Source organism: Ciona robusta, chromosome 7, assembly GCF_009617815.1.
Source record: "Ciona robusta chromosome 7, ASM961781v2".
NCBI lineage: Eukaryota > Metazoa > Chordata > Ascidiacea > Phlebobranchia > Cionidae > Ciona > Ciona robusta.
The window spans coordinates 673,895-700,785 of NC_143241.1; the positions used below are offsets into that span (position 1 = coordinate 673,895).

The window sequence follows — 26,891 nt, forward strand, 5'->3', positions numbered from 1 at the left end:
TCCATAGTTTGGAGGCTGAGGTGGCTGCTGCCAAACAAGATCGAATGTTGGAGAAAGTGAATTATGAGGAAGAGATAAAGATCCGTGAGTTGATGATGCAGGAGAAGAATGTGGAGATCAACGGACTACGGGATGAGATCAAAGTAATTTATTTATTTGAACATAATTTTTTAAACCTCCAATTTAACATTTTACAATTTGCAACTTAGTACATACTTTTAATTTTTGTCATTATATATATATATATATATATATATATATATATGATATATAAATATATGTTTGTTTTTAACTTAAATATTATATAGATTTCACCTAGTAACTTTTGCTACTTTTATTTAAATCTAATACTCTTGTTATTTTTAATGTTGTCTTGTTTGGATATACTGAATTTGTGTCGTCTTTGGTAATCTAATGTAGTATCTTTATTATTTAAGTTAACATAAGTTGAACAGTTCATAGATATAACCTTCATATACAAAACAACATCAACACCTTGAGTCCTAACTGTATTATATATCTCAAAAAGGTGACTTTAGATAAATGTTGACCTCTATTTACATCACACGTTTAAAATACTTTAATCTGGGCAGTTTGTATTTAACAACATGAATAGGGTTTTGTTTTGATACTTGTGTCTCTCTGGTTTCAATTAGGCTGCAGAGTGTATGAATTAAGATACCTCAGTTTTACAGCAATCATTATTATATTTAATAACATGGTTGGTTCACGCATTGTTTTTGCTTTATATTAATAATCTTGGTCTTAGTAAAGCAACAAACTAACAAAAGCCCAATTTATGAAACAGTGACATCATTGTTTGTTATTGTGTCATACGTAGCTGGTGTTTTGTGACTAACTGCATGTCATAATGTGTGGAAGACACTCATATATGTTGCATTATACTCACCACACAATAACTATACCACTGATATAAGGTTACACTTATTTGTCTCTTATTTGTCAAATATAATTCACACTGCATTACTCACAAGCAGAGTATTTAGCGCGTATACTAACGTGAAATCATATAAACTAGTAGAGGTCTACATGAACATTATCTGTATGTTAATTGGATCTTCTGCAAAAGTAAAACATTTGATTGATGTTTGTTACAACAAATACAAACGCTTCATCACAAACACAATACCTTCCTTATTCAAAGTAAATATTAAGGATGTTTTGGTTTAAGTTGCTAAACATTACTGATATATATTGTTTATATTTATCGGTTCAACAATTTATACAACATTATAAACTAGGTAAGATGTTGACTAGCCATGATTAACATTCTTGCTATTTTTTTAATACAAGTCACTTTATACATAACATAATATATGTTAAATATCAAAATATACTCAATTATTTCAACTTGTTGCTTACCGATTTTGCATTTTTTCTATTTATTAAACTGTTATTGCCTGCACAGTGACCTGTTACATACAGAGTTGGAACAATACCATGAATTGACTCAATTGAGGTCATAATATATATTGAATGTTTCCATTGTTGCACCATTTATTACCAAGTATTAAACTTTATAATAATGGTGGACATCAGGATATGTTGTTTAGTCATGGATTCAGTTATATTGACTTGAACAAATATATTTTTTATCTTGTGTAAAAGATGTAGAGATCTGTATTAACCCAGGCTGTGAAATATGATTTGATCATAACTTCTTATTATTAACTATTTGTTTTTAGGCCTTTAACAGTTTTTCTGCAATTGTTCATTTGCTATAAACAAGTATATAACATAAATATATGTTTAAAATTAAATTACTATTCTTTTATAAGTGTAAACCAAGAGAAATGAAAAAGCATGCAAATATCTAGAGTACAAAAAAAAATATTGACCAAGGAAAAATAAATAAAAACCGTGATCTTTTATAATGGCTTTACCTTTGACCTAAAGCTAAAATAAGATATTTTTGTTTATATCCCATTTCGGAATAAAAATATATTTTTTCTTTAGTTCACAATTTTTTTAATAAAAAGCTGATGTTTTTCCCCAGACCTTGTTCACTATCAAAGAAGAAATGCAACAAAAGTCAAATCTTGAGTTAAATGATCGCGAAGATGCGTTTAAGGTTGTGTCGAAAGAGAATGAGACTGTTCGTAACAAATGTGCAAGTTATAAAGAGGAAAGAGACTTGTTCAAGGTAAATACAATGCATTAAAACTTTTTAACTGATATTGAGCGTATTTGTGTGGGGCTTTGTTGTAATGTTAGGGTTGCCTGGTAATTAAGTTTAAAACAAGGTTCACTTTGCTGTTAGGTGTTTATAAAAACAAGCAAAGCCAAAGTATATTTTATTCACCACTTAAATAAATGAGGTTTCCTATGTTTGACAACTATGAATGTTTATTTTAACAATGTCGCCCCAGGTTTTGTGTAAAATTCAAAAGTTACAGCCATAGTGTCTCATAAATAAACTTAATAAAACAACAACAGGACCAATTCACGAAGTCTGAGCTTGCACGAAACGAGGCATTGAAAGATAAGGCAGTGCTGGAGCAAAAGTTGGTTGTTGCTATGCGTGGTGCCGAGTTACAACAAGAGAAAGTTGACGCGGCAGATGAAAAGATAAAGATTATTAAAAAGGAATGGAAAGATTTGAACAAGCAGCATAAGCAAGAGGTGGTTTAAATTGTTTATGTTTTCAGATGATTTTTTAAACGGTTCAATTTAAAAACTAGCATTTATTTTAACATTGTTTGTTTAGCATAGCTTTTAAATGAATTTTATTTATAAAAACTATTTTAGTATGTTTCTAAATAAATTTTAGTTAATGTTTGATCAAAACAAGTTAATCGAATACAAACCAAGGCTTTTCAAACTGGTGTTCACATAACAGCAATTTACACAAATTACTGCATATATTATGCTATTTACCATGAAGGGTCACAGAACATATTAAGAGATGTTACTACTTTACCCCATATTAAACTGTGTGGTTGCTTGCTTTGAAGAGTTCTCATCTAGTCTACATAGCTAATATAATTTTAATACATTTCATTTGTAGCTGAACCAACTGCAAGGAACATTAAGAAACTCCACTGAGCGAGCGAATGCATTAGAGGCAGCAAAGAAATTACTCACTAATGAGTTGAGTGATACCACAGCTACCAGGGATCAACTAATGACTGATCTCAATCTTATTAAAAAGGTAATTGTTATTTTATTGTTGTTTGTTGTGTTATGCTAAGTTTTAAAACAAGGGTGACATCATATGTTTTATAACTAAAGGTTGGGTGTAAAACAACTTTTACCCAGCTATTAGGGTCTAGACAAACAAGCTGAGAATTGCTTTTACTACATTAATCAACATTGCTAGTGGGAAAGTTTTTATTGTTTTATTCCCAGGAAAAAGAGAATCTTGTTGAAGAGTTGAAAGGAGCAACCTCCATGGTGTCGGCTCTACAATGCCAACTTGAGACTTTGGAAAGCAAACTAACTTTGAGTGAGAAGTCGCTGGTTGATAAAGATCGTATGATGTTGGATGAAAGAAGGAGAGGGGAGATAGCTGAAGATGAGATGCATGTGAGAGGGTTTATTATGAGATGACTTGCACAATTGAAATGTCGTTCCAACCTAATTTACAGTTATTACAAATGATCTGTCACAAAGTGGTTTTATTGTCGTGTCTATGCACTTCATTCTCTCCCACTTTGTCATAAATACGGCATTATCGCTAACAAACCCAAGCTTTTTGATTTTAACACATCCCTATCCCTATAATAATCACACTTTCACACAACGGTCTTATATGTTCAGTGTCAGCCATTGTTTTGTCTATATAAAGCAACAACAATTTGATTAGGTTATTTGTCCCAACTTTTTACATTCTCAATACGTTAAAGTTACTCTGACGAACGGTACATGAATATTAGTTTTACATTACTTTGAATATTTTAATATAAAATGTGTGCAAAATATTACAGACCTGTTATATATTTATCCACAATATGAGTTTTTGCTTCAAAAAATTGAAATATTTCTTGTTATTCAGCAACAACTACTGTTGTTACGTAAACAATTAGAAGAATCTGACAATGCAATGGCCATTGTGACATCACAAAAAGAAAATTCTTCAACAAAGGATCAGAAAACACAGACTCAAAAGAAGAAAGACTCGGTGCAGGTGAGTTATGTTGGTGAAATAAATCTAACTTTAACACTTTATAGTTCAATAAGAGACTAATGATGTCATTTTATGCGAAAGATATATCGCTTATAGTAAAATTCATTTTCACCTAAATAAACATTTTAAATATTTAATGTTTAATTAAATGATTATGTTCAACTTAGGCACAAGCACCTAAGATTGAAGAGCAAGAGTTTGTTATAAATGATCTTCGTAGCCAGGTATTGTACTTATATGAGTGTTATACTTGCTTGTTAATTATATTGTGGTATTCATGCCACAATAGTTCGGCCATTCCTAAGGGACAAAGCCTAATGTTGCTTCTATCATGAGTATATGTTATTGGGCAAGACACCAAGTCACAGTCACAATTGTTTCAACCCAGTGGTGGATTGTCCAAATTAAAAGCTTACAAAAAACAATCACCCACAAAGTTACATACATGGTTATTTGTAAGCTGGCACTAGGTGTGTGAAACAGAACACCCTGAATGTAGTTAGCATAATAATAAAATTTTCAGGAAAGACTTACATTATGTTATATAATTGTCATCAAGTTATATCTTCATCTCTCCACCCCAGGAAAATATGGTAGGGTTAGGGTAAGATAGGACGTGTTTAATTCTATTTTTCTTTACATTTGGTAGTAAACAGATAATTGTTGACAGAAACATTGTTAATTGTTAAAGGCACATTAGAAAATATGGGGTAATATGTGCTAAAGTTTTCCCATTTTACCCCACCCTACCATATACGGCATAGCACTATAACCCCCCCATCGCAGGTTGAAGATCTCACAACGCGACTATCTATGGGCGCTGATGCTTACAAGGAGAAGTTCGTTGAATGCCATAAACTGGAGAAGAAAGTCAAGAAACTTAAACTTATTCATGTAAATACTACCTTATGTTGAAATAACACTGTTTATTGATATTAAATTTAAAACTATACCATTATATGTTACTTTAAAATATCTGTTTACTGATTTTAAACTTGTATTAGTTATGTATTAATATGCAATTATAGATTTCTTACTGTATATATTATAATGGAATGTAATTGATTTATATTAGAACATTTTACAAAAACTAGATCTGACAATAACTGACCATATATAACACACAATGCAAAACACTCGAAATATTTGACAGAAATCGACGTCCGGTGCGAACGTTCCATTGAAAACATCAACCACCACTGATGGGGAATCTACCATGCAAAGTAACGATGGGATTATGAATAAACTCGAGAAGTTGTTTCTTTCTATTGCTGATCCTGATGCTGAAGAACAGGTGGATAATATATCGTGTCATGTTATATATATTAGCCATATATGATCGTAGGTGCCTAAGATGGGTATGCATTTTGGATATAAAGAAATAGTCATTGTTCAGACATTACCACTTATTACTTGAATACTGCTTAAAAACAGTTTATTTTATATTATGTGAGCACTTTTTGGTCAAGCGCAGTTGTGTCAATTTTTATTTTCAATTTAACTTTAATGAAATTTTCGTTCTGTAGGAGCAAACACTTAAACTTCAACAGAAAGTTGATGAGATGGTTAAAGCAGTTGATACGGAACATGCACGATACAGGAAATACAAACAGCTCTATATAGTAAGTACCATTGTTTGGTGAAATACTCAGTTATTTTATTTGTTAAACCAGCTTTTATTAATTTTACTTTCTAAAATCATGAATAAATAATTTTTCAGTTCATGTTTAATAAACTAACATTCCACCAAATAATTGTTCAGTTATTAGGTGTTTACTAAAAAACCATCTGTTTGGTAAAACTTGAAACTTTTGAATCAGAGATCTTGGTTTGCTGGCTCAGGCAACTATAGTGACAAGCTGCAAGCATATTTTATAAAACTTACATGGTTGATTATCACCACTTCTGTCCACAGGAGGAGAAACAGAGATCAGCAACGAAACTCGCTGCAGCAACTTGTAAACAAGATGAGTTACAACTTCGATATGAAGATGAGATGGAAAGATGTAAGATGTTGGATGATGAGAATATGGTGAGATATTTCGTGTGCGATCAATTCTTGTATTATATGGGGAGGTACTATGATGAGGTTTGCCATGGTACCTGGGATATAGGGCAAAAAAGGTTGTTACTCCAACATTTGTTGGTGACATTTTCAACTTCCCTTCTTATAAGACACTGGGTTAATAATATACACCTACATACCACAGATGCTTAAAACTCAGTTGAATGAATTCATTGAATCATCTACCGATGCTGCTGTACGTAATGTTATGACGGGAACACCACAGAAAGAAAGGTATGGTTGATATAAATAAGGATAATATTACATCCTACGTCATTGAGTTCTAACCTTAGCATTGTTATATTATATCATGGCTTGTCAACCCTTCATCATGTGATTTGGTTGGATCACATACCAGTGATTTGCCTTTTTGACTATTGTAGTTATTTTTTTGAAATTTAGACTGATAATATGGCTGAAAATTTGCCATTAAGTTATACTTATATTTAAACCTTGTTGCAAAAATGGCAATTGCAATATACCATGATTTTTAATTAAACCGGACACTGTAACTTGTGTGAATATTTCCCATGTTGCTTCAGATCCCGTGAAATATTGGATGATGAATCTCAGTTCCAGGACGCGCAGGAGTTTCCAATGTTGTCAACCAAGTCCGATTACTCTGCAAGGTGAACATATCTTATATTTGACATTATGTAAATGGTATTTCAGTTAAGTATGAGGAATGTGACCAACTTATTAAGGGGGTTTGAGGTATATGCAACAGAACATTCCTGATTTAAAAGGTGTCATTGCCTTGCCATGCGAGGATGAATTAGTTTCAAACCAAACCATTTGTGATAATCGGGCACGGGGTGTTTGAACCGGAACACCCCCGTGTTATAACCATTGGTGTTGCCCTGCTACGCGAGGATAAATTAGTTGCATTCATTAATATTGAAATGTTTTATCCAGTTCTGATAGCAACGACGATGGTTTAAGTTACGCTGGAGCAGCGAAAGCTGGTTTCACAAACTTGTGTAGCAAGGACATACCTACATACAGTAGTGAGGGGAAAAGTGATTCCGATGAAACTTCTCAACCAACAACAACTCGTCCCGTGCCGGTGCATACTTTACCTATGTTGGGTTTACTTGAAAGTCTATTCTAATGTTTTAATTTTTTTATTTACAGTAATCGAATATTATTATTTCTTATCTTACTTATCATACACTATAGATTTTGCTGCATAAAACACAATTTTTCGAGTCTTAATATATAGTAGGGTGGGGGAAGATGGGACACCTTTCACACATAATAACCAAATATCCTGATCGTGTTTTAAACAATTAACAACGATCTGTGGGAGCCGTGAAGATAAGTTTTATAAAAATTCGTTGAATGTTTGTTTACTACCAAATTGGAGGAGAAAATAGATTGAAAAGGTGTCCCATCTTCCCCCACCCTACCATAATTTAATTGATTGAGATAAAAGTTTTATCTTGCCCATGTACTCATGTTTGTATTGAAACTATAGGTTTAGTTGTTGGAAAACATAGTTTTAACATGTGGTGTTCCTATTATACCGAATATGTTTTGTTAATAGGTTAGTTTTATTTCTTCATATTATTATTGTATGGGTGAGGTAATCAACTACAGGGGCCCTGGCATCATAGGCTTAAATTTGCAGGGTAGATAGCCCAAAAAAAAAAAATTATTGTGCAGGTTTACATTCACTAAAAGTTGTTTTTATCTGATACAGACTTGGTACCAATACCCCCTACTTGGCTTGCATTGCTATTATTCTACAATACTCATATATTTAAGATACTAGCACAGGCATATGTTTGCCCATGCATAACAACCATTTTTATCACAAACACTTTACGTTTGCTTAGATAATATGTCTCCTTGTACTTTATCCATAATGCTGGTAATATAGTTGATCATCAAACATATTAATAATTATGTTTTTATTCAAGATCTCTGCTCCACGGAAGAGCAAGGTGATTAGTCGGCAACCAATCAGAAGTCCTCCTGTTCTATCTGATGTTGTCACCAGTAGTAGTCAGTCCGATAGCACGACCCCTTCTCACACCGAAGCTCGCAAAAAGAAGGGAAAGAACAAGAAAGGTAAAAGCCGAAAATCCATTCGACCGATCATGTAAAGGATATTCAAAACAATAAAAAGACACAACAGCTGATGAAAACAGCAGTGCGGATATTAATTCTTGTGTTATTCGTTAATATTATAGTTTATATATTCCAATTCCTAATGGTTTGCAAAATTCTAGCTCTGTATAAGCTTTAGTAAATTTTGTTTTATTTTAATCTCTAAAATGATTTATAAAGTATCCTGTTTTCAAAATTTGTGTTTGTTAAGTAGTTATTTTTTTGAGTTGGTCTAAAAAAGTTTTGGCACATTGTAGGCATAGTTTGTAATTTTAATTAGTAATTCATGGTTTTAACATATGGTGGCCACCATTGTGGGTGACACCATGTAAAGATGAATGCTATTAGCATGGTTTTAACTTTACTTGTTTGTTTTTGTGTGTATATATTGAAGCATTTTTTAAAGAGTTTTGGGTTGTTAAATATGTTAAAACTTGTTTCATTGCCACACCAGCGGATTTGGTTTGTCTGAATGTTGTTTTCTTTATGTTATGTATATTTTCTTGTTAAACCTACGTAAGCACTTAAGTTTTGTACATTATCTTGCCTGGTGATTTCTTTGCAGATTCTTATAATAATCAATATAATCTACATATCATTGATTTGTTAAAAACCTAATAATATTGAAAAACATCATCATTATTATTGTATGTAGACAGTTCATTGAAAAATATTACTCATCGTGTTTGTAAAAGTGAATAAAATGCTTGTATTGGCACAAATGATGTTGTTCTTTTTCTTTGATATAAGCTGTAGACTCAAAGGAATATATCATGCTGGACGCTGCTACCATTGTGGTTACATGTGTCGGTAGGCAAGATACTTGACAGCTCCGACCCTGGGTGGTATGGGTTATTGTCGAAATTGTCAGCTGTACTGTACAAGCAAAATCCCAAAACCACGCGAGGAAATATATATAGTAGTGAAGCGCAAAACATCTCGTATTTCCTAATCGTGCAGTTAACAGCAATTCCAATCGTGATGCTATACGTTGAAAATATATTTTTTCTTTGTTTACAAGGTTAATTACATACTCTGATAATCACGAAAGTTGATTAGTGCACCACTCCCACACAGGCATTTTATCAATCATTTTCGCGTAAATATTTCCACGAATTGTTGAGTGTTGCAATTTACTAATATGTTTTTTTTATTCAAATAAAAGTTAACCAAAGAGATTCAAACCAGATTAAATGGTTTTAATCACTTTGAGTTAACTATCTGAGATTGTAATAACTTAAAACTAGTATTTTTTGCCTTCTATTTGCCGTTGAAACTTTCTCTCTTGTTTTTATTGTCATTTTTTTACGACTGGATCGATAACAAAATATGTTGGTTGTTGTTCAATATAAACAGAAGGTTTGAATTCCCATGTTGGATATGAGTTCTACACTAGCTGGATGGATATTTAATATGAAGTACTATGTGTTGTTATTTGTATGTTATGCTAGTGTTATATCATGCGACCAAATGTATGGATGCTTGTACCGGGCAAGTTTATGTCGACAACCGAACCACTATTGCTACAACGATGGACGAACCGGTTTATGCAAGGTTGCTGGCTATCGTTATCAAACACAATTTACTCCAACTCGAAACAAAGTTGGAAATGAAGAAATTTTTTATTCCACACCACGACGACCTATGAGGGATAATGTTGAAACTCGTTACCGTCGGTTGCCTGTCGCTATATTCCTTATTGTCAAAGACGTACAAGGATATCTAGCCGATCACAACTTAAAACTGTCCGATTTAAGCAAAGTGCAGTTTGATACGTTAGCTGCCGTGTTGGCACGATTAATCGTAAAAAAACATGAATATTATGAAAGAAATGAGAACTTTCTTGTTTCTTTACTAAGCCAAACAAAAGAGCTGTTAAAAGAACATGGGTTAAAATTTTCCCAGCTTACCGAGAGTGAAGTTGAGGCTTTATCAGATACATTAGCGCGTATTTGTATCAAAAACAGAAACCGATGTCATTTTACATCCCCATATATTAACATGAGAGCTTTAAACGCAAGTTTGGAAATTCTTATTTCTTCCCAAAAAGTTTCTCCAATATCAAACAGTCAAATTCAGTCGGATAATATTTTACTGTCTGAACAACAAACTCCAGCTGAAGATTTGAAAATTGTAAACTTGCCTGTTGCTGATGAATTAGGTGATGTAAACCCGGTATCGGATAAAGTTACAAAACCTTTGTTGATAACCAAGAAAAGTGATCCGATTGCATTGAGTGCTTTAAAGCAAAATAATGCTCAGGTAAACAGTGCGGCTGCTAAAGAGAAATCAGAGAAATCTTCTCAGTCGGATTCTGTTTACCTTCTTGTGATAATTATCTTGTGTTCTGTTGCCATACTACTTGTTGTTATATGTGCTCTTGTGTATTGTCTAAAATCAAAAGAAAATGATTTAAAACTGGAAAGAGAATCAACAGATGTTGCCCCACTGTTAGATGAACATTATCAAGAATTATGTCGGCAACATTATGCAAGTAAGTCAGCTGAGCAGAGTAGTCAAGTAGAGAAGTCTCTATCAGTGTCATCTCACAACATTCAAAGCCCGATATTAACATCCAAGTTGAATCAACAGCAAGCTTCACCACGATCCAGTATTTGCTCCTGGAGTGAAGAACCGATAACTACTTCGCTGGATGTTTCAACTGGTCACGCCGTGCTTTCATACATGGAAGATCACCTTAGCAACAAAGGACGTTTAAACAAGGAATGGGAAGAATTATGTAAATACCAAGCAGACAATGTTACAACTGAAGCTGCTGCTGAAAATATGATGAAAAACCGCTCAACGTCGGTTCTACCTTACGACAATAACCGAGTTAAACTTAAATCTTCAGGAAATGGAATTGAAAATGATTTCATTAATGCAAGTTATATAGTTGACAATGATCCACGTTGGCCTGTGTATATCGCTACACAAGGTCCTTTATCTTCAACTGTTCATCAATTCTGGCAGATGGTTTGGGAACAAGGTTGTGCTGTTATTGTAATGCTTACACCAGTATCAGAAGATGGTATTTCACAATGTGCGCGATATTGGCCGGATGAAGGTTCATGCAATTATGCTAACTTTGAAATACATCTTGTTTCTGAGCATATTTGGTGTGAAGATTATCTTGTTAGAAGTTTGTATCTTAAAAATATTTGCACTGGAGAAACAAGGACAGTAACTCAATTTCACTTTCTCTCATGGCCGGTAAACGAAATCCCATTTTCCCCAAAACCATTGCTTGAGCTTCGCAGAAAAGTAAGTAAGTGTTACAAAGGCAGTAATTCCCCGATCATTGTTCACTGCAATGATGGATCAAGTCGTAGTGGAACTTACATTCTTATTGATCTTGTTATAACTCGTATGGTGAAAGGAGCCAAGGAGATTGACGTTGCTGCCACGCTTGAATACTTGCGTGATCAACGTATGGGAATGGTGGCTTCTAAACAACAAATGGAATTTGCGTTAACTGCAGTTGCTGAAGAAGTTAATGGAATTCTTAAAAGTTTATTGAATTAAGAAAATTATATTTGTTAAGTAAGAAATCCTACATTGTAAACAACTGACTTAATATGTTTTAACTTGTTTTGTTTTTTGAAACATACTGACATTAAAGTAGCATTTTTTACACCTAACAAATTACCTTTGAAAAACAGTTTTGAAAGTTTAAATGCAGTATTTATAATCAAGTATGAAGATCATTTATAACATGTGAAGTGAAAATTCCTGACTACTATTTGTTTAATGTTGTCATTTTAAGAAGTAATTTCTGGCAAAGTTGTAAATAATGTTCAGTGATATATATATATATATATATAGTTTTTAGTGCAATGTTTCATTTTGTATTTAAATCATAGAATTCACTTTATTATTGTGTTGTATAAATGTTGAAACGGTACTTTACGCTGCTAGTATATTTGTACAAGTGTTTTATTATTCATGACGTAAGAGCTGTTATCTAGATTTTTAAAAATTACTTTTAAAGTGGTCAATTAAGTTTCCCTTTATATCTGGTAACTATACCTTCCTGTGTTGTGCCATATGGTGGTTTTATCAAATACTATACTGTGTTACTTAATATAAGTCACTCACATAAATAGGTGGCATTTTTTTATTGTTTTATTAAAAAATGGGGTGACATTGCTAGAACACAGTAACACCCGCTATTCAAACAATTAAAACCTCATAGAATAAAGTGGTGAATGTAATTTACCAGGCTTTGTTAGACACAACAGTAAAGTAAAAGCTTTAATTTGCAAAAGTAAGGTGCAAAGTAATATATTGTGATTTGTGACCTTTGTTGTAATAAGTGGGGTCACGTTGTCACACAATGTTATACTCATGGTAATCTGACCACAAAATTTTGTTCAAAAAATTAAAGCTGTGTTGTATGTTTATCTACAGAACTTATGTTTTTTTCATTTTGTAACTTCTCATTATTCTTCACACATATTTATCACTATGTTGGTACTGTGGTCGTTTTGTTTCTTCCATTTGCCATATTGTTACTAACACTTGTATTTTCACATCATAGGTGATAGGATTTATAAATACTGAAGAGTTGAACCTATGTAATAATTGTTGTTGATATAAAAGTACAGTAACAACTAACAACATTCAGGATTTGCCTAACTTATAAAATCAAGGCAGCATAAACATATTATTATGGTGAGTTGTTTATAACTACAGAGTAAAGGATTAACTAAACTTGTAATTGTTGAAATGAATATGACTTCTTGTATACAATGTAGCTGTTTAAATAAATCTGTAGAAATTGTTCTAGCATATCTTGTGTCCCATAACATGGCACGCTTCGGGACACCACCCACATATAACAGAATAAATAACATAGCTGCATAAGTTTTGTTAAACTACGGCAGAAAAACATATATATTATATATATCTATATGCATTATTTAATAGAACCACATACCCTAATAGTTTCTGATTAATTCATATGATATCATATGTATAAGACTTCTGTTAACAAACCTTCTCTATATAATATTCTGTTTATATTATAGTTTGTTCCTTATGTATATGTAGTTGAAAAGTTCAGATTTGCTTTAATTTATACAAATAGTCTCCCAATGCCCCTCAGTGTCCAATAATAAGTTTTTTATACAAAGCATATTTTTTATTACGACAATCGACCTGTCAATTCCATTCAGCGTCATAGCAATCAAATTATATTTCTATTCAAAGTAATAACAACTGACATATTGATTATTGACAGGTTTATTGTTTGCTACGTATTATAAGAGGAATAGACATTTGTGAAATCCAATTGATTTTGTTGAATCATAGCTTTAGCATGTGTGTTGTTTTCCCCGACAAAGTTTCTTTATTGATAGCCGTGAGCAGATCAGGCTCAAAAAAGACGAAACATTTACTTTGCAAAAATTTCTGTCAAAATTAAATATTCTGTGTGAGCGCGGACATTGTATTCTCCTGGCTGCGAGTATAAAACACCCTAATTAAAGCATTAATATGCAAGACCATCAGGCCATGCTATTTTACTTTGTTGTTGTTTTTAGAATAGATATTAAAATAAGCCATTATTAGTTGGGTAAAAGTTCACTACTGCAACTATGGTGTCTTTGCTGTATACTACATATTTATGTAATAACAATTGAAGTGATGTAGTTTTATGATCTTTATCAGGGCAATGCTCTCTTTTTTATGTTAATTTCTTTCTAATAACATGTACTCATGTAAGAAAGTAAAGCTAAGTTATTCTCGTCTCTTAGTACTCAACAGTCAATGTGGGAATATGGGTAATTTTAATATGACTGTGATATTAAACAAATCAAATTTAATACAAGTCAGCTTCAGTGTCCAAAAAATCACAAAATGAAACTATCTGGTATAGTTGGCTTATAGCTTTATAAAAAAGTAAAGAATTAGGATTTCCATGAAAGTATTGTTAAAGATTAAACGGTTGTTTAATGTTATCAAAGTATTATCATATTAATAAACCTTTATCTCAAAAATCAATATTTTGACTAATATGAATTTTTTATTTTACTAATTTGCTGTCAGTTCTAAATAAGGTTGTATAATTAAGTTATATGTTAACCCATTCAAGTTTTACTCTGTAGTTCTGTAAAATTATATATTTCTTACAGATAGTTTATACAACTTAGCTCCAACAATATTTGCATGAAGTCAACAAGAATCAAAAGAAACTTTGAAACTTCTTGTAATTCTTGGTTAAAACATGATTACCAGGAGTTATGTCGACAACATTATGTGAAACATGCCGCAGTTACATGGAATACTGAAGCTGTGGATCAAAAAACTAATGTTGATAAAATAAAAGAAAACTTAAGTCTTTTCAAGAATAGGAGTCCTTTATGTTCGAAACGAATAATCCATATTTCTCATCAAGCATCTTGGATGGAAAAACCAATAACGACATCTCTTGACGTGACCACTAGCCACGCCGTGCTTTCATACATGGAAGATCACCTTAGTAACAAAGGGCGTTTAAACAAGGAATGGGAAGAATTATGTAAATACCAAGCAGACAATGTAACAACCGAAGCTGCTGCGAAAAATATGATGAAAAACCGCTCAACCTCAGTTCTACCTTACGACAATAACCGAGTTAAACTTAAATCTTCAGGAAATGGAATTGAAAATGATTTCATTAATGCAAGTTATATAGTTGACAATGATCCACGTTGGCCTGTGTATATCGCTACACAAGGTCCTTTATCTTCAACTGTTCATCAATTCTGGCAAATGGTTTGGGAACAAGGTTGTGCTGTTATTGTAATGCTTACACCAGTATCAGAAGATGGTATTTCACAGTGTGCGCGATATTGGCCTGATGAAGGTTCATGCAATTATGCCAACTTTGAAATACATCTTGTTTCTGAGCATATTTGGTGTGAAGATTATCTTGTTAGAAGTTTGTATCTTAAAAATATTTGCACTGGAGAAACAAGGACGGTAACTCAATTTCACTTTCTCTCATGGCCGGTAAACGAAATCCCATTTTCATTGGCTGTATTAGATTTACGCACACGGGTATATAAATGCTGCAAAGGCAGTAATTCCCCGACCATTGTTCACTGCAATGATGGATCAAGTCGTAGTGGAACTTACATTCTTATTGATCTTGTTATAACTCGTATGGTGAAAGGAGCCAAGGAGATTGACGTTGCTGCCACGCTTGAATACTTGCGTGATCAACGTATGGGAATGGTGGCTTCTAAACAACAAATGGAATTTGCTCTTACAACTGTTGCTATTTCCGCAAATCAAATGTTAAATAAACAAAATATGGTTTCTAGAAATACTTTTAGTCGGCCTAATCCATGAAATGTATGGGGTAAAACAAATGCTAAACCTAACTAAAAATGTTGACCTCACAAAAAACAAACTAACTATTTACTAATATATTCATTTATCATGTATTATGGTTTTCTTATTCTTCTATGCAATAGTAGCCTATTAACCATCCTTTTTATTTTAATAAATCATTTGTGGGATAACAATCAGTTAAATGTTTCTGATAAACATGAGACAAAAGCCTAAATCGTTTTTTAGTATATAGACTCTCAAATTTTATAGTAGGGTGGGGGAAGATAGGACACCTGTTCTTTCTATTTTCTCGTTTAAATTGGTTGCAAGCAAAGAACATTCAAAGAATTATAAAACCGTAGTGTCACAACTTTTATAGGTTGTTGTTAATTGTTTAAAACACAATCAGGATATTTGGATATTTTGTGCTAAAGGTGTCCCATCTTCTCCCACATTACTGTCTCTCTCTATATATTTTTTTGTTCGATATTACATTAAGTTACTTTAGTTTTTAAATTTGACCTTTTACAATCATGTACAACCTATTGTGAGATTTCCAACAATTAAGCTCCATACATGAAGCTTATATCTATTATTGATTATGTGACACATGTGTTATCTATTTCATTGTGTTAATGTATTTTGCTAGCTCACTGTACTAACATTAAATATTTTTGAGTTTTATTCTAATATTATGTTGCATAATCCAAGTTGGTTTCTTTATTCTTTAGAATATTTAAATTGAGCAACCGTTTTGAGTTAATATTTGCCTTTTTTTACATCTTGTGAACCTAGAAATACCTTGCACTGCCTACAACTTATTGAACAAAGTTTGTTACGAGGTTAACCGCTTGCTTCGATTCTAATGACGCAATCCATTGTAATCCAAGTTGGTCAATGTGGGAACCAGATTGGATGCAGGTTTTGGGATCTTTGTCTCAGAGAGCACGCGTGCTACAGTAGGAACGGGATATATGACGATGCAATCGGTAGCTTCTTTCGAAACACAGACTCGCGAAGTGTAGACGCATTTGACGTCCCACGTGGTGTGAATAAAATACAAAACCTTAAAGCACGAGCGATCCTGGTAGACATGGAGGAGGGGGTGGTGAACGAGTTGGTGCAAGGTTATATCGGGGATATATTCGACCATAAACAGTTGATCACTGATGTATCAGGGTCCGGAAATAACTGGGCTGTTGGTAATAAGGTTTATGGTTCAAGGTATCGTGAAGACATCACTGAGCAAGTGAGGAAAGCTGTGGAGGCTTGCGACTGCCTGCAATGTTTCTTCATCCTTCATTCTATGGGTGGAGGGACGGGGTCGGGGCTAGGCACTGCAATCTTGTCAATCCTTGAAGATAGTTTCCCGGAGGTACATCGCTTTGTGACAGCTGTTTACCCATCCAAGGATGATGATGTCATAACATCTCCGTATAACTCCGTTCTTGCCATGAAAGAACTCACAGACAAAGCAGATTGTGTCATGCCGATTAACAACGAGTCACTTATGAATATTTGTAATAAGATTCAACACACGTTACCTCGTAAAGAGAAAATACAAAGTGTTAGCAAGATAACATCAGGCGTTGGATCTCTGGGTGGGACGAAGAACAATGAAAAACCATTTGATCACATGAATAACATCGTTGCTAATATGTTGTTAAATATGACGAGTCATTGTCGTTTTGACGGCGCTTTAAACGTGGATTTGAATGAAATCGCGATGAACCTCGTGCCATTCCCCCGCCTGCATTACCTTGTGCCAAGTGTGGCACCACTTTCCATCAGCAAGGACATTGGTCTGCAACCCAGGAGGTTGGACCAAGCATTTGATGATTTGTTCACCCCCGATCATCAGTTGGTAAGTGCTGATCCACGGAATAGTTTATACCTCGCGTGTGCCCTCCTGGCTCGTGGTAAAGATGTCAGCATGTCCGACTTACGTCGCAATATTTCCAGAATTGCACCAAATTTAAACTTTGTCAATTGGAATAAGGAAGGTTGGAAAACAGGTTTGTGTGATTTGCCTCCAGTTGGTTTGCCGTATTCACTTCTGTCACTTGCAAACAACACGTGCGTGGGACAAACTTTTTCGAACTTGCGATTACGATTTAAAAAACTTTACTCTCGAAAAGCTCATTTACACCATTATGAAGTTGTGGATGATTTCGAACGATCCTGTTTTGAAGAAAGTTTGAACTCGGTCACTGATTTAGTGAAAGAATACGAAGAAATAGAAAGGAAAGGATTGACCCAAGTTACTGAAATACAAAGAATGAAAGTTTTATAATTTTTATTTTATTTTCACTGCTGTAGCTCTCATTCAAGTCGCATTTGTTTTTAACTGTATTGTAACGAATCAAAAACGGCTAAAATTTTGTGCCTTAGTAACAATTTGATCTATTTTTGCTAGATTCCCTTATAGCATTGCATGGGATTTGTAAGTAATTGAAATAGGCGTAATATAAGTTGTTCCAATGAGCAGTGTACGATACAAACGCACCAGAGATGAACTGGAAGATGAGATTCCACTTTCAATGAATGGGGAAAATGAAGATGTTATTGAAATGAACACAATGGTGGGTCATGTGGATGCAATTTCTTTATTTTATACTTTATCGAGTGTAACCTGTTTGTCCTCATGTAAGAGAGCGACTACACGTTGTTACGACACAAAGTTTTATACACTTATGCATTCTGTGACGACTGGGTTGCAATGTCTAAGATGGTAGCAGCTAGAGCGCTCTAACAGCTGTGCCACATCTGTGTTATAATATTGTTCTTCTCAAGTTCTCAACTTTTTATGTTGAGAACCATTTACTAAGTTGAAATTATTATTATATATAGCTTTGGTAACCCATTTTCTACATCCACACAACTTTATGTAAGCATGCAATAATATATTTTAACCTTTATGGTAAAATTTAAAATATTTAGTTACGCACATGTGGGCCACCAAAACAAATAGTAAACCTCTTTTTTGATGCTATACAAATATAAAGTTGCGCTTGTATAGTATGTTTGTGTAGGTGTGGAGGTTTATTTCTTTTGTTGTTAAACTTAAGTCATTTTAACACCGTAAGTTTGAAAAATATATAACTATCCAACTCAAAATACAGTAAACTCAGTTAACTTAAAACAAGATTGTAAAACATACTTTTACTTGTAAAATAAGTCTATATTTCACTGAAAACTTTTACACTATCATCACTATGGCAATGGACTAACATTGGAACAAATCCCACATCCCAATTCGAGATTCCATTGCTTGCCCGGCAGTAGTATCTCACCTTTACAGAATACTATAATTAAAATAACCGAATAAAAATACATGGTCACCTAAATCACATCAATTATTTAGAACACGAATGAAGTTTTGGAGCCAGAGTTTATAGAAGAGACAATCCCGCCAAGTGAAACAGTGAGGCCGAAACGCCAATATAAGAATTGCTTCCTAATGTGGGCCATTGTTTCAACTGCGCTTTTCATTATAATGATATGCATTGCCATCGCTGTTCATTCATTTCCTAGAAGTAAGTGACCATGTTTTTATTATTCTTTTATTGATTTGTACTTGATAAATAAATTAATGTAACTTGCTTTACTCGCTTTAGCGTGGCTGGCCACTGATAGTTGTTATAACACAGATGTTCTGTTTCATTCACCTCGTGCCTGCCTATGAGTTATCACGTATGTAACTTTGTAGGTGATTAATTTCGGTATGGTTCATTATTCATGCAACCCAGGGACAATGGGGTTAAAGTAATTGGTGATAATATCTTGTCCAAGGACACATACACTCACAACAGCTTCATAAAACGAAATTAGTTAAACCGCATTTCAACTATTCCAGATATCAAATGGTGTTGCATCAATACTGAAGAAATGTCCAAGTGTCATCACATGTCATTGTATTTCTCAACGGAAGGATTTGACCCAATGTTTGAATGTGTGGCTGCAACTTCTATAAATGAATGCGTCGACCTGATAGACACCGATAATGCCGACGCTTTCACGATCCCCAACTCTCACCTGTTCAAATATCGAAAACAACTTCGGCCTATAATGGGGGAAGAATATACAGCAGGTCTGGGGTTTTACAGCACTTATAAAAACACTTATTGTTGCAGAAAAAGTGATTATTCTAATCTAGAATGTATGCTCTTATTTACAAACACTTAATCTAGAATGTATTACTGTATTTCACTGATTTACGATACTACTAGTAAAAATATTAAAATCGGGGCTTGTATAGAAAAAATACATATTATCAAAGAATCAAGTATCTATTGCCAAAATGTAACTTATTTATCCTCGCATGGCATGGCAACAACAATCGTTGCAACGCGACATGGGTGTTCTGCTTCATACACCTCGTGCCCGCTTACTAATCACCATGTATGTAACTTTTTGGGAGAATGATTTTCTATGTGGCCGACAATTGGACACCCCATAAGTGACCACTGTGTTGGAACGTATCTTGCCCAAGGACACATATACCAACAGTGGTAGCGGGGACGAGCCTTAAATCTGATATTCTTAGGTTACGAACTTACGATGTAGGTGTTCAAACCACTGTGCTACCAACACCTATGTTTATGATGTTGTTATTTTCCAAATACTTTCATACAACAGGCGAATATGGGACCTACCTCGTAGCTGTCACCAGAAAGTCGGATCTTTTATCATTATCAAGGTTGTCAACTTCATCTGCTTGTATTGGTGATTTGAACCTGGTGGCTGGAGCTCTTGCAAATCATTGTGAGTGTTGATCGGGATTTTACATCGTATTACATTTGAGTAGCTACTATTTTGACTTTATTTTGTTGATTTATTTAAGCGTGAATCATTTACAAAGTAGGCAGTGTTAAAAATTTAAATTATTTGTATATTGTTCCGGTGAAATTAATGTTTAAAATGTGACAAATATTTGTGGTTTTTCAACTTTTGTACAGAATATTCACAGCAACAACTAAGTTGTCACTGCATAACATAATGCAAAGCCAACTAACAACAATATATATTGTTCAAAAAGTCACAATTATTATGATTTTGTATAAGTTAGCTAGTAAGAAGATATACACTCAAGTGACTTCACTGTCTGTGTGGTTATAATCAGTAACTTGATATTTCATTAACTTTTCTATCATATTAGATAAGAAACAGTGTTTTCCAATATAGACTTATCACTTATGTTTAAATTTCTTGTCTAATAATGTTTTATTTTCAGCTTTGATAAATGTTTCCCCCGGAAATTGTAACGTTGAATCTGCCATTAATAGTTTGTTTGTTGGTGATTATAACTTCACTGATAATTGTGTGAATAACAGATGTGGATCAGATGATGCAATCAAGTAAGTTGAAGTTGAAACTAAATATCAAACTTGATGTTACATATTGGTTATTTCACTAAATCATTCCAATGCATAAGTGCAACAATGGTGTAAACATATTTTATTTATTTGGTTTTACTTCTCTGTGTTTATATTCTTTAAATATAATATAGATATGTGTTTTGGAGATTCATTTAAAAACTCAAAAGATAAAACTTAAATAGCTTGTTACTAAGTAACTTATATAGCAGTCAAACAATACATCATTGTGTCGTAAAACTACGCTGTAGATCAATTGTTCTTTAGTTTCCCATCATAAACAGCAGGATATATATTGTTCAACTCCATCCATGCCTAACATCGCCATCATAAATTAAACATTCAACTAAAACCAAATCCCACCCACAGTTGTATGGTGGATTCCAATGTTAAAACAGTTGCTTTCACCGACCATGTTACAATGTTGAATCAACTTAAATTATCTCATGGCATCAATCCAAATGTAAGTTAATATTATAATATTTATTATTAACATAAATAATCAACAGGAATTATAATTTAGGTTTTTTTTTTTAATTTTACAATTTTTTTTCTAAAACAAATTTTTACAGTACATGTGTGTTAATAACTGTAAGTCATCCCTATTTTTGCCAGTTTAAAATGCTACTATGCTACTATATAAAAATCAATCACTTACGAAGTTACGCACATGATGACTTGTAAGCGGCACGGGGTATATGAAACTACACATGTGTTATAACGACTTTTGTTTTCTGTCCATGCGAGGATAAATTATTTACATTGATTCTAACACAGGATTACGAATTACTTTGTCCTGATGGTGGAAGTAAAAACGTGAGTGAATTTAATTCATGTAATCTTGGTTGGTCGCCCTCCAATGCTGTGGTGGTGTCCAGTAAGTTACGATCGGGATCTGATGTAGATGTTCCTATTGATGTGGTTGAAGTGTTATATATGGCTCAGGTAATTTGTAATGTGGAACCAAAGTATTGGCACCAAACCTGGAATTTTCTGCATTGCAATAAACAGTGATGTGGAGGAAGACACCTTTTCATTTTTTTCGCCCTATTTGGTAGTAAACAAGGAACATTCGAAAAATTATAAAACCGTGTCCTAAGACTCCCATAGACTGTTGGTAATTGTTTAAAACCTGATCGGGATATTAATATATTATGCGTTAAGGGTGTCCCGTCTTCCCCCACTCTACTATATATTGCAAACAATAAGTTAGATTTGTTTTATAGGAGTGCGTGTCAAACTATCTCTGCCTTCCCTGCAGTTTAAATGTTTACTCGCTATAAACTGAAATATTAACAATTTAAAGATAAATTACCAGTAATCACCAGACATGAAATATTTATTCTTTGAAATTGCAATCTTGTTTAAAATATTAAACACATGAGTGTTTTGTTTAACACTGAGGTTGTTACAGTTTTAGTTTATATAAATGTGGGGTAAAAACATACTTTTTGTTATTTTAAATATTTTAATAAAATGTGTAACATTTAACTATTTACATTTAAAACAGTGTATATTTATAAAAATTAAAAACACAATATCTATAAATTGTATTATTATGAAACATATAAACAAGTGATCAAAGCTGTTTTGTATTCATTGCTTCAACCAGATTTTCCTATTGATTAAATGTTTAAATAATGTATGAGTGTTTATTTTCGCAAATGGCGTAACCACTGAAATAATACAAAGCACTTCGTTCAGCGCCCAGTACTAAATATAAATTTCTCATTAATTTCGATTTATACAAAAACAAACATTCTAATACTTAATCTAATAACTTTAAGTCCAATTCACTTGTACATTGCAGTTATATTTTGGTGTTCACAGCAACACGTTTAACATGTTCAATAGTTCAACATGGAATAAATCAAATCTTCTCTTTCAAGATAAATCAATAAAACTTGTCCCACTATCACGAACATGCACAGCTGAGGTAAGGACTATTAGTTAATTTAACTTCGGACATAAGTGAAAAAAATGGTTTTAGTTTTTAAACGGAAACTTTGGATATGAAGACTGTATCATACAAATGTTTTTTTGTATTAACAGACCAGAATATCTGTGTTTGATTCACCTAAACATTAATTCATTCAACTTCCCCATTCATGCTTGTGATATATTTAATGAAATATTTAATTAGTAGAAGAGCCTACAATGCACCCCAATTATTTCACTTTATTACTTTTTTTACAAATCAATATTATATAGAGCTGTTTGAAACCGTGTGTTTATTGTTTAAGACTAGAATTTTGCATTCAAAGCTGTATGTGTTAAAGAATAATATTTTTCACAGCTTTAGAGCTTTTATTAGCACATACAAATATTCGCATATTAAACCGTATGCTTACATAATTTATCACCACAGTCGTACTTGGGAGACAGCTTACTTTCCATGGAATATGCACGAACTTGTAAAGTTGTCCCGTCAACCAAACACCACTCATGTTTTAAACAGTTTTGAAGAATATAAAATCACACTAAGTAATGTTACCTTCAAAGTTTATTTGTAAAATGTTTTTCTAATATGTTCAAATCAATTATAACCAGGGTTGGATTTCATGCTTAATCCCATTATAATGTGTTTCAGAAGCTTAATATATATTTTAAGATTAACAGATCAATGTTCCGATAGTTGCGAGATGCTTCAAACACAGATTGCAATAAATTGGATTGTTATATTACCTGAAATAACTTGTAGTTCCAAAGCTTCAGTTTTGTAAATCTATCCCTGGTTATAAATCTTCACATATTCTACTATCATAACCATATAGTTCAAACACATTTTATACTAATAGTGCTGGTTTTGCTGTATGTTTTATATATTTCCGATAACAAATATTACAGTGGTATTATCAAATGTATGTTTACCCATTTGCCATGTAGTATGTACACAAATCGTTTTAGCTGCAACTTATAAATGCTTATATACTGCCTTTGTATTACACTTTTATAATAGTAAGTGCTATATTGTATTTGTCCCTTTGTTAGAAGTATGGTACATTTATCTTTGTATATTCTGTAAAAACGTTTGTCTTTCCATGATTTTTCATATATTTTTAAACTTGTGATGTTTCTTTTTGGACACTAATTGTGATAATAAAAGTAAAGATTTCTTATGTTGTCGATTATTTCAACTGAACCTGGTGTATCAGTAACATTTGGATTCATGTGTTATAGTGTAATTAGGAATCAAATGAATGAAAAACATTATTTCATTCTGTTTGTTTTTATATGATGACCAATTAGACGATTTAGACGACAATTTTTACAATGTTTGTAGACGATCAATCAGTGACCGCTGTGTTGGAACAACTGCCGGTCACAATGGTAGCAGCGACGACTTTAATCAAAATGCACGAAATGCGCATATGCCATGTAGTTATTTTCACCGTTTTTGTTTAAAAAAATCGTAAAAACACCTCGTGACGTCATTATTGCGTCACAGTGACATAACGATGACGTGAATGCGGGATATCCTTTGCTTGATTGATAAATATTAATATATCGCAGCCCACAAGATACTTTGCTTAAGTTATTGTTTATTTTTATAACAGGTTGCTTAGGTTAATCAGGTCGACAGGATATGTGGAGGTTTTTTATTCCCGGAATAATCACAAACAATGAACGGAATTCCCAATCATTGAAACAATATCCGACTGTTTCATAAAATAACAGATCCTTAATAATAAAACCGGTGGAAAAACACTGAATAATAAAATAACCCGACTCTTAGTATCGGAAACGAGGGCATGATGGTATGTTGGTATAACGGTCTCTCATATAAAGCAATCTAACTAGAGGTGGGTAAACGATAAACATCCGCCGACTCTTTTATAAATCACTGGAAACTTCTCTTAGGCACAAACGACTAGTCTTGCTTTGGAATTTAAGTGTTGTGAGAGAAAGCGGCTTTTTGTTGATAAAAATTAAAAGGTAATGTTTTAAACCTAATGTTTCAGATGAAGACTAAGACACTTTTTGTTTTGCTCTTTTGCTTTTTACTTTTGGTGGATTTGAGCGATTCTTGGCGTCGTCGTCGCCGTCGTCGTCGCCGTCGTGCTTATGTAGCCAGACGTCGTTACACTGTTAGACGCCGAACACTCTATTCTCACATAAAGGGGTAGGCCTATGCGTATGTTTGTTTTTACTTTAACTCTTGTTAATTATATATTTATATTGAATGTGACCGAATCAGATTGACGGTTTATTGCAAAGGCGTAATACCTGTACACAGATTATTGTCGATTTCACATGGTATTGTAAAATGCGACACATTTATAGCTTCGTAACATCTGTATTTATATTAATAGATACGTCAAGAAAAGATGTGGTTTTGGTGACCAAATAAATCCAGCAAACGAAGAACCAGCAATCGAACAAGACGAAGTTCAAGAAAACGAAGGTTTGAACATTTTTTCCATTTAAATAGAAATGAAACCGAAATATATGTCTGTCAAAACATATTACTGTCTGAATAATGTTTATAATCATGTTAAGCAATCACAGTGTATGGTAGGTGGGGGAAGATGGGACATCTTTTCATTCCATTCTCGCCCCACTTCCATGAACCGATGTTAACTGTTTAAAACATGATAAGGATTTTTAAATGTAACTTATAGTGAAGTAATTGGTTGCGTAAACACTGATTTTTAGGTCGGTTTTCGTTTAAAATTTAAATCGTCATATATTACTGTGGGACAAAATACTTACTACTGTGGGGTAGAATGGGACACCGTTAACACCAATATTCCATATATTTTTGTCCGCTTTGAAACAACTAACAACGCTCTTTGCGTTTGTCTAGTTTTTTATTGTTACTTCAATGTACTATATTGTATGTCGTATTTGTATTTAAATGTTTAATTCCAGTGAAACTTCTGGCTATTTTGCAGAATATGAACATGCTGCAAGCAATGATGACGTTCTTACAACCTTTGACGCTCCTTGGTTTACCAACAAAGAATAAACTTTCATCACAGAATGTCTTTCTACGTTACTTCAATATAATAAACAAATCATACCATAATATTTTCTCGTTCTATAAACTATACGGGGAAACATGGCCTACTCAATACACGGCCTAGGAATACACCGAAACTGCTCAGAAAATAAGAGGCCTATTGACGCGAATAATGCCCATTATAAATAATACATTGTTACGTCACGGTTTTATGAATGGATTTCCTTCATTTTGAATGCAGTTTGCAGTTGTTGGTAGGTTCAATACCAGTTCTAGGTTGTTTTAACTTACAGTTTATCACAGAACGTGTCGCAGGGATATTTTCTTGTTTAGTTAAAAACATACCAGACATATAAAGCAGCGCAAAAGGTTTATTAGTATATAAATATCAGTTTATTAAGCATAAAGAGAGACGAGCAATTAGATTCAGTTTACCAACACAGAAAACCTACGTTTTGGTTATATTTAATTTAGTAGACAGGCATTTGGCAAGTTTTATAATGCAGCACACCTTCATAGTTTTATTTAGATTAAATTCTAAGCCACCAGAATTATTAAGCAAGCTATTTAAGCATGGTCAATAGGTGTTCCGTAGTTGGATAAAAATATTTGGATAAGGGTACCATCTTTGCATGTTATGATCATGAAGAAGTGGCAAGAAGATCTTCAATTAGTAACATCATCAATATATTCTTTAACAACAAACAGACATGTGTAAATAATTCCGTCAGGAAGGAAGACAAGTAAAATTTAAACAGCGACAAAGGTCTAAAGTTAGACACAACACTTAAGTACGAAGGGAGGCTATCGTGAGTTTGTTTGTATTGGACAGTCTTAATTTATGATGTGCTGTATGACCCATTTTTTGACCTCGAGGAAGAGCCTCTGTCCTGCTTTAACAAAAAAAAAACC

The 26,891-nt window shown here is 33.2% G+C and overlaps 5 protein-coding genes across 6 annotated transcripts in view; all 5 read left to right on the top strand.

Moving 5' to 3' along the window:
• LOC149733229 (uncharacterized) overlaps window positions 1–9,046 on the top strand; it is a 169,264-nt gene extending 160,218 nt beyond the window's left edge. Inside the window, exons 7-21 of one of the 2 annotated variants that reach the window (XM_089881415.1) lie at window positions 8–143; window positions 2,018–2,164; window positions 2,458–2,643; window positions 3,029–3,172; window positions 3,370–3,546; window positions 4,016–4,147; window positions 4,315–4,371; window positions 4,934–5,041; window positions 5,301–5,441; window positions 5,674–5,769; window positions 6,063–6,179; window positions 6,358–6,446; window positions 6,755–6,841; window positions 7,128–7,278; window positions 8,135–9,046. In XM_089881415.1, coding sequence (XP_089737541.1) covers window positions 8–143; window positions 2,018–2,164; window positions 2,458–2,643; window positions 3,029–3,172; window positions 3,370–3,546; window positions 4,016–4,147; window positions 4,315–4,371; window positions 4,934–5,041; window positions 5,301–5,441; window positions 5,674–5,769; window positions 6,063–6,179; window positions 6,358–6,446; window positions 6,755–6,841; window positions 7,128–7,278; window positions 8,135–8,320 — 1,954 coding nt within the window. In that variant the 3' untranslated portion in view covers window positions 8,321–9,046. The remainder of the gene's footprint in view (window positions 1–7; window positions 144–2,017; window positions 2,165–2,457; window positions 2,644–3,028; window positions 3,173–3,369; window positions 3,547–4,015; window positions 4,148–4,314; window positions 4,372–4,933; window positions 5,042–5,300; window positions 5,442–5,673; window positions 5,770–6,062; window positions 6,180–6,357; window positions 6,447–6,754; window positions 6,842–7,127; window positions 7,279–8,134) is intronic. The other variant, XM_089881416.1, reaches the window with a different exon arrangement.
• Window positions 9,047–9,602: 556 nt separating this feature from the next.
• On the top strand, window positions 9,603–12,864 carry LOC149733247 (receptor-type tyrosine-protein phosphatase N2-like). Its single transcript, XM_089881417.1, has one exon. The coding sequence runs from the start codon at window positions 9,696–9,698 to the stop codon at window positions 11,847–11,849; it is 2,154 nt and encodes a 717-aa protein (XP_089737543.1). The 5' UTR covers window positions 9,603–9,695; the 3' UTR covers window positions 11,850–12,864.
• Window positions 12,865–14,492: 1,628 nt separating this feature from the next.
• Window positions 14,493–15,659, top strand: LOC149733248 (receptor-type tyrosine-protein phosphatase-like N). Its single transcript, XM_089881240.1, has one exon. The coding sequence runs from the start codon at window positions 14,493–14,495 to the stop codon at window positions 15,657–15,659; it is 1,167 nt and encodes a 388-aa protein (XP_089737366.1).
• Window positions 15,658–18,056, top strand: LOC149733249 (tubulin epsilon chain-like). The gene has a single exon (XM_089881418.1). The coding sequence runs from the start codon at window positions 16,507–16,509 to the stop codon at window positions 17,932–17,934; it is 1,428 nt and encodes a 475-aa protein (XP_089737544.1). The 5' UTR covers window positions 15,658–16,506; the 3' UTR covers window positions 17,935–18,056.
• Window position 18,057: 1 nt separating this feature from the next.
• Window positions 18,058–26,045, top strand: LOC149733250 (melanotransferrin-like). Its single transcript, XM_089881419.1, has 11 exons — window positions 18,058–18,223; window positions 19,006–19,177; window positions 19,498–19,731; window positions 20,280–20,405; window positions 20,875–20,998; window positions 21,386–21,479; window positions 21,794–21,961; window positions 22,827–22,952; window positions 23,385–25,139; window positions 25,330–25,421; window positions 25,912–26,045. The coding sequence occupies exons 1-9, from the start codon at window positions 18,122–18,124 to the stop codon at window positions 23,478–23,480; spliced, it is 1,242 nt and encodes a 413-aa protein (XP_089737545.1). The 5' UTR covers window positions 18,058–18,121; the 3' UTR covers window positions 23,481–25,139; window positions 25,330–25,421; window positions 25,912–26,045.
• The last annotated feature ends 846 nt before the right edge of the window (window positions 26,046–26,891 follow it).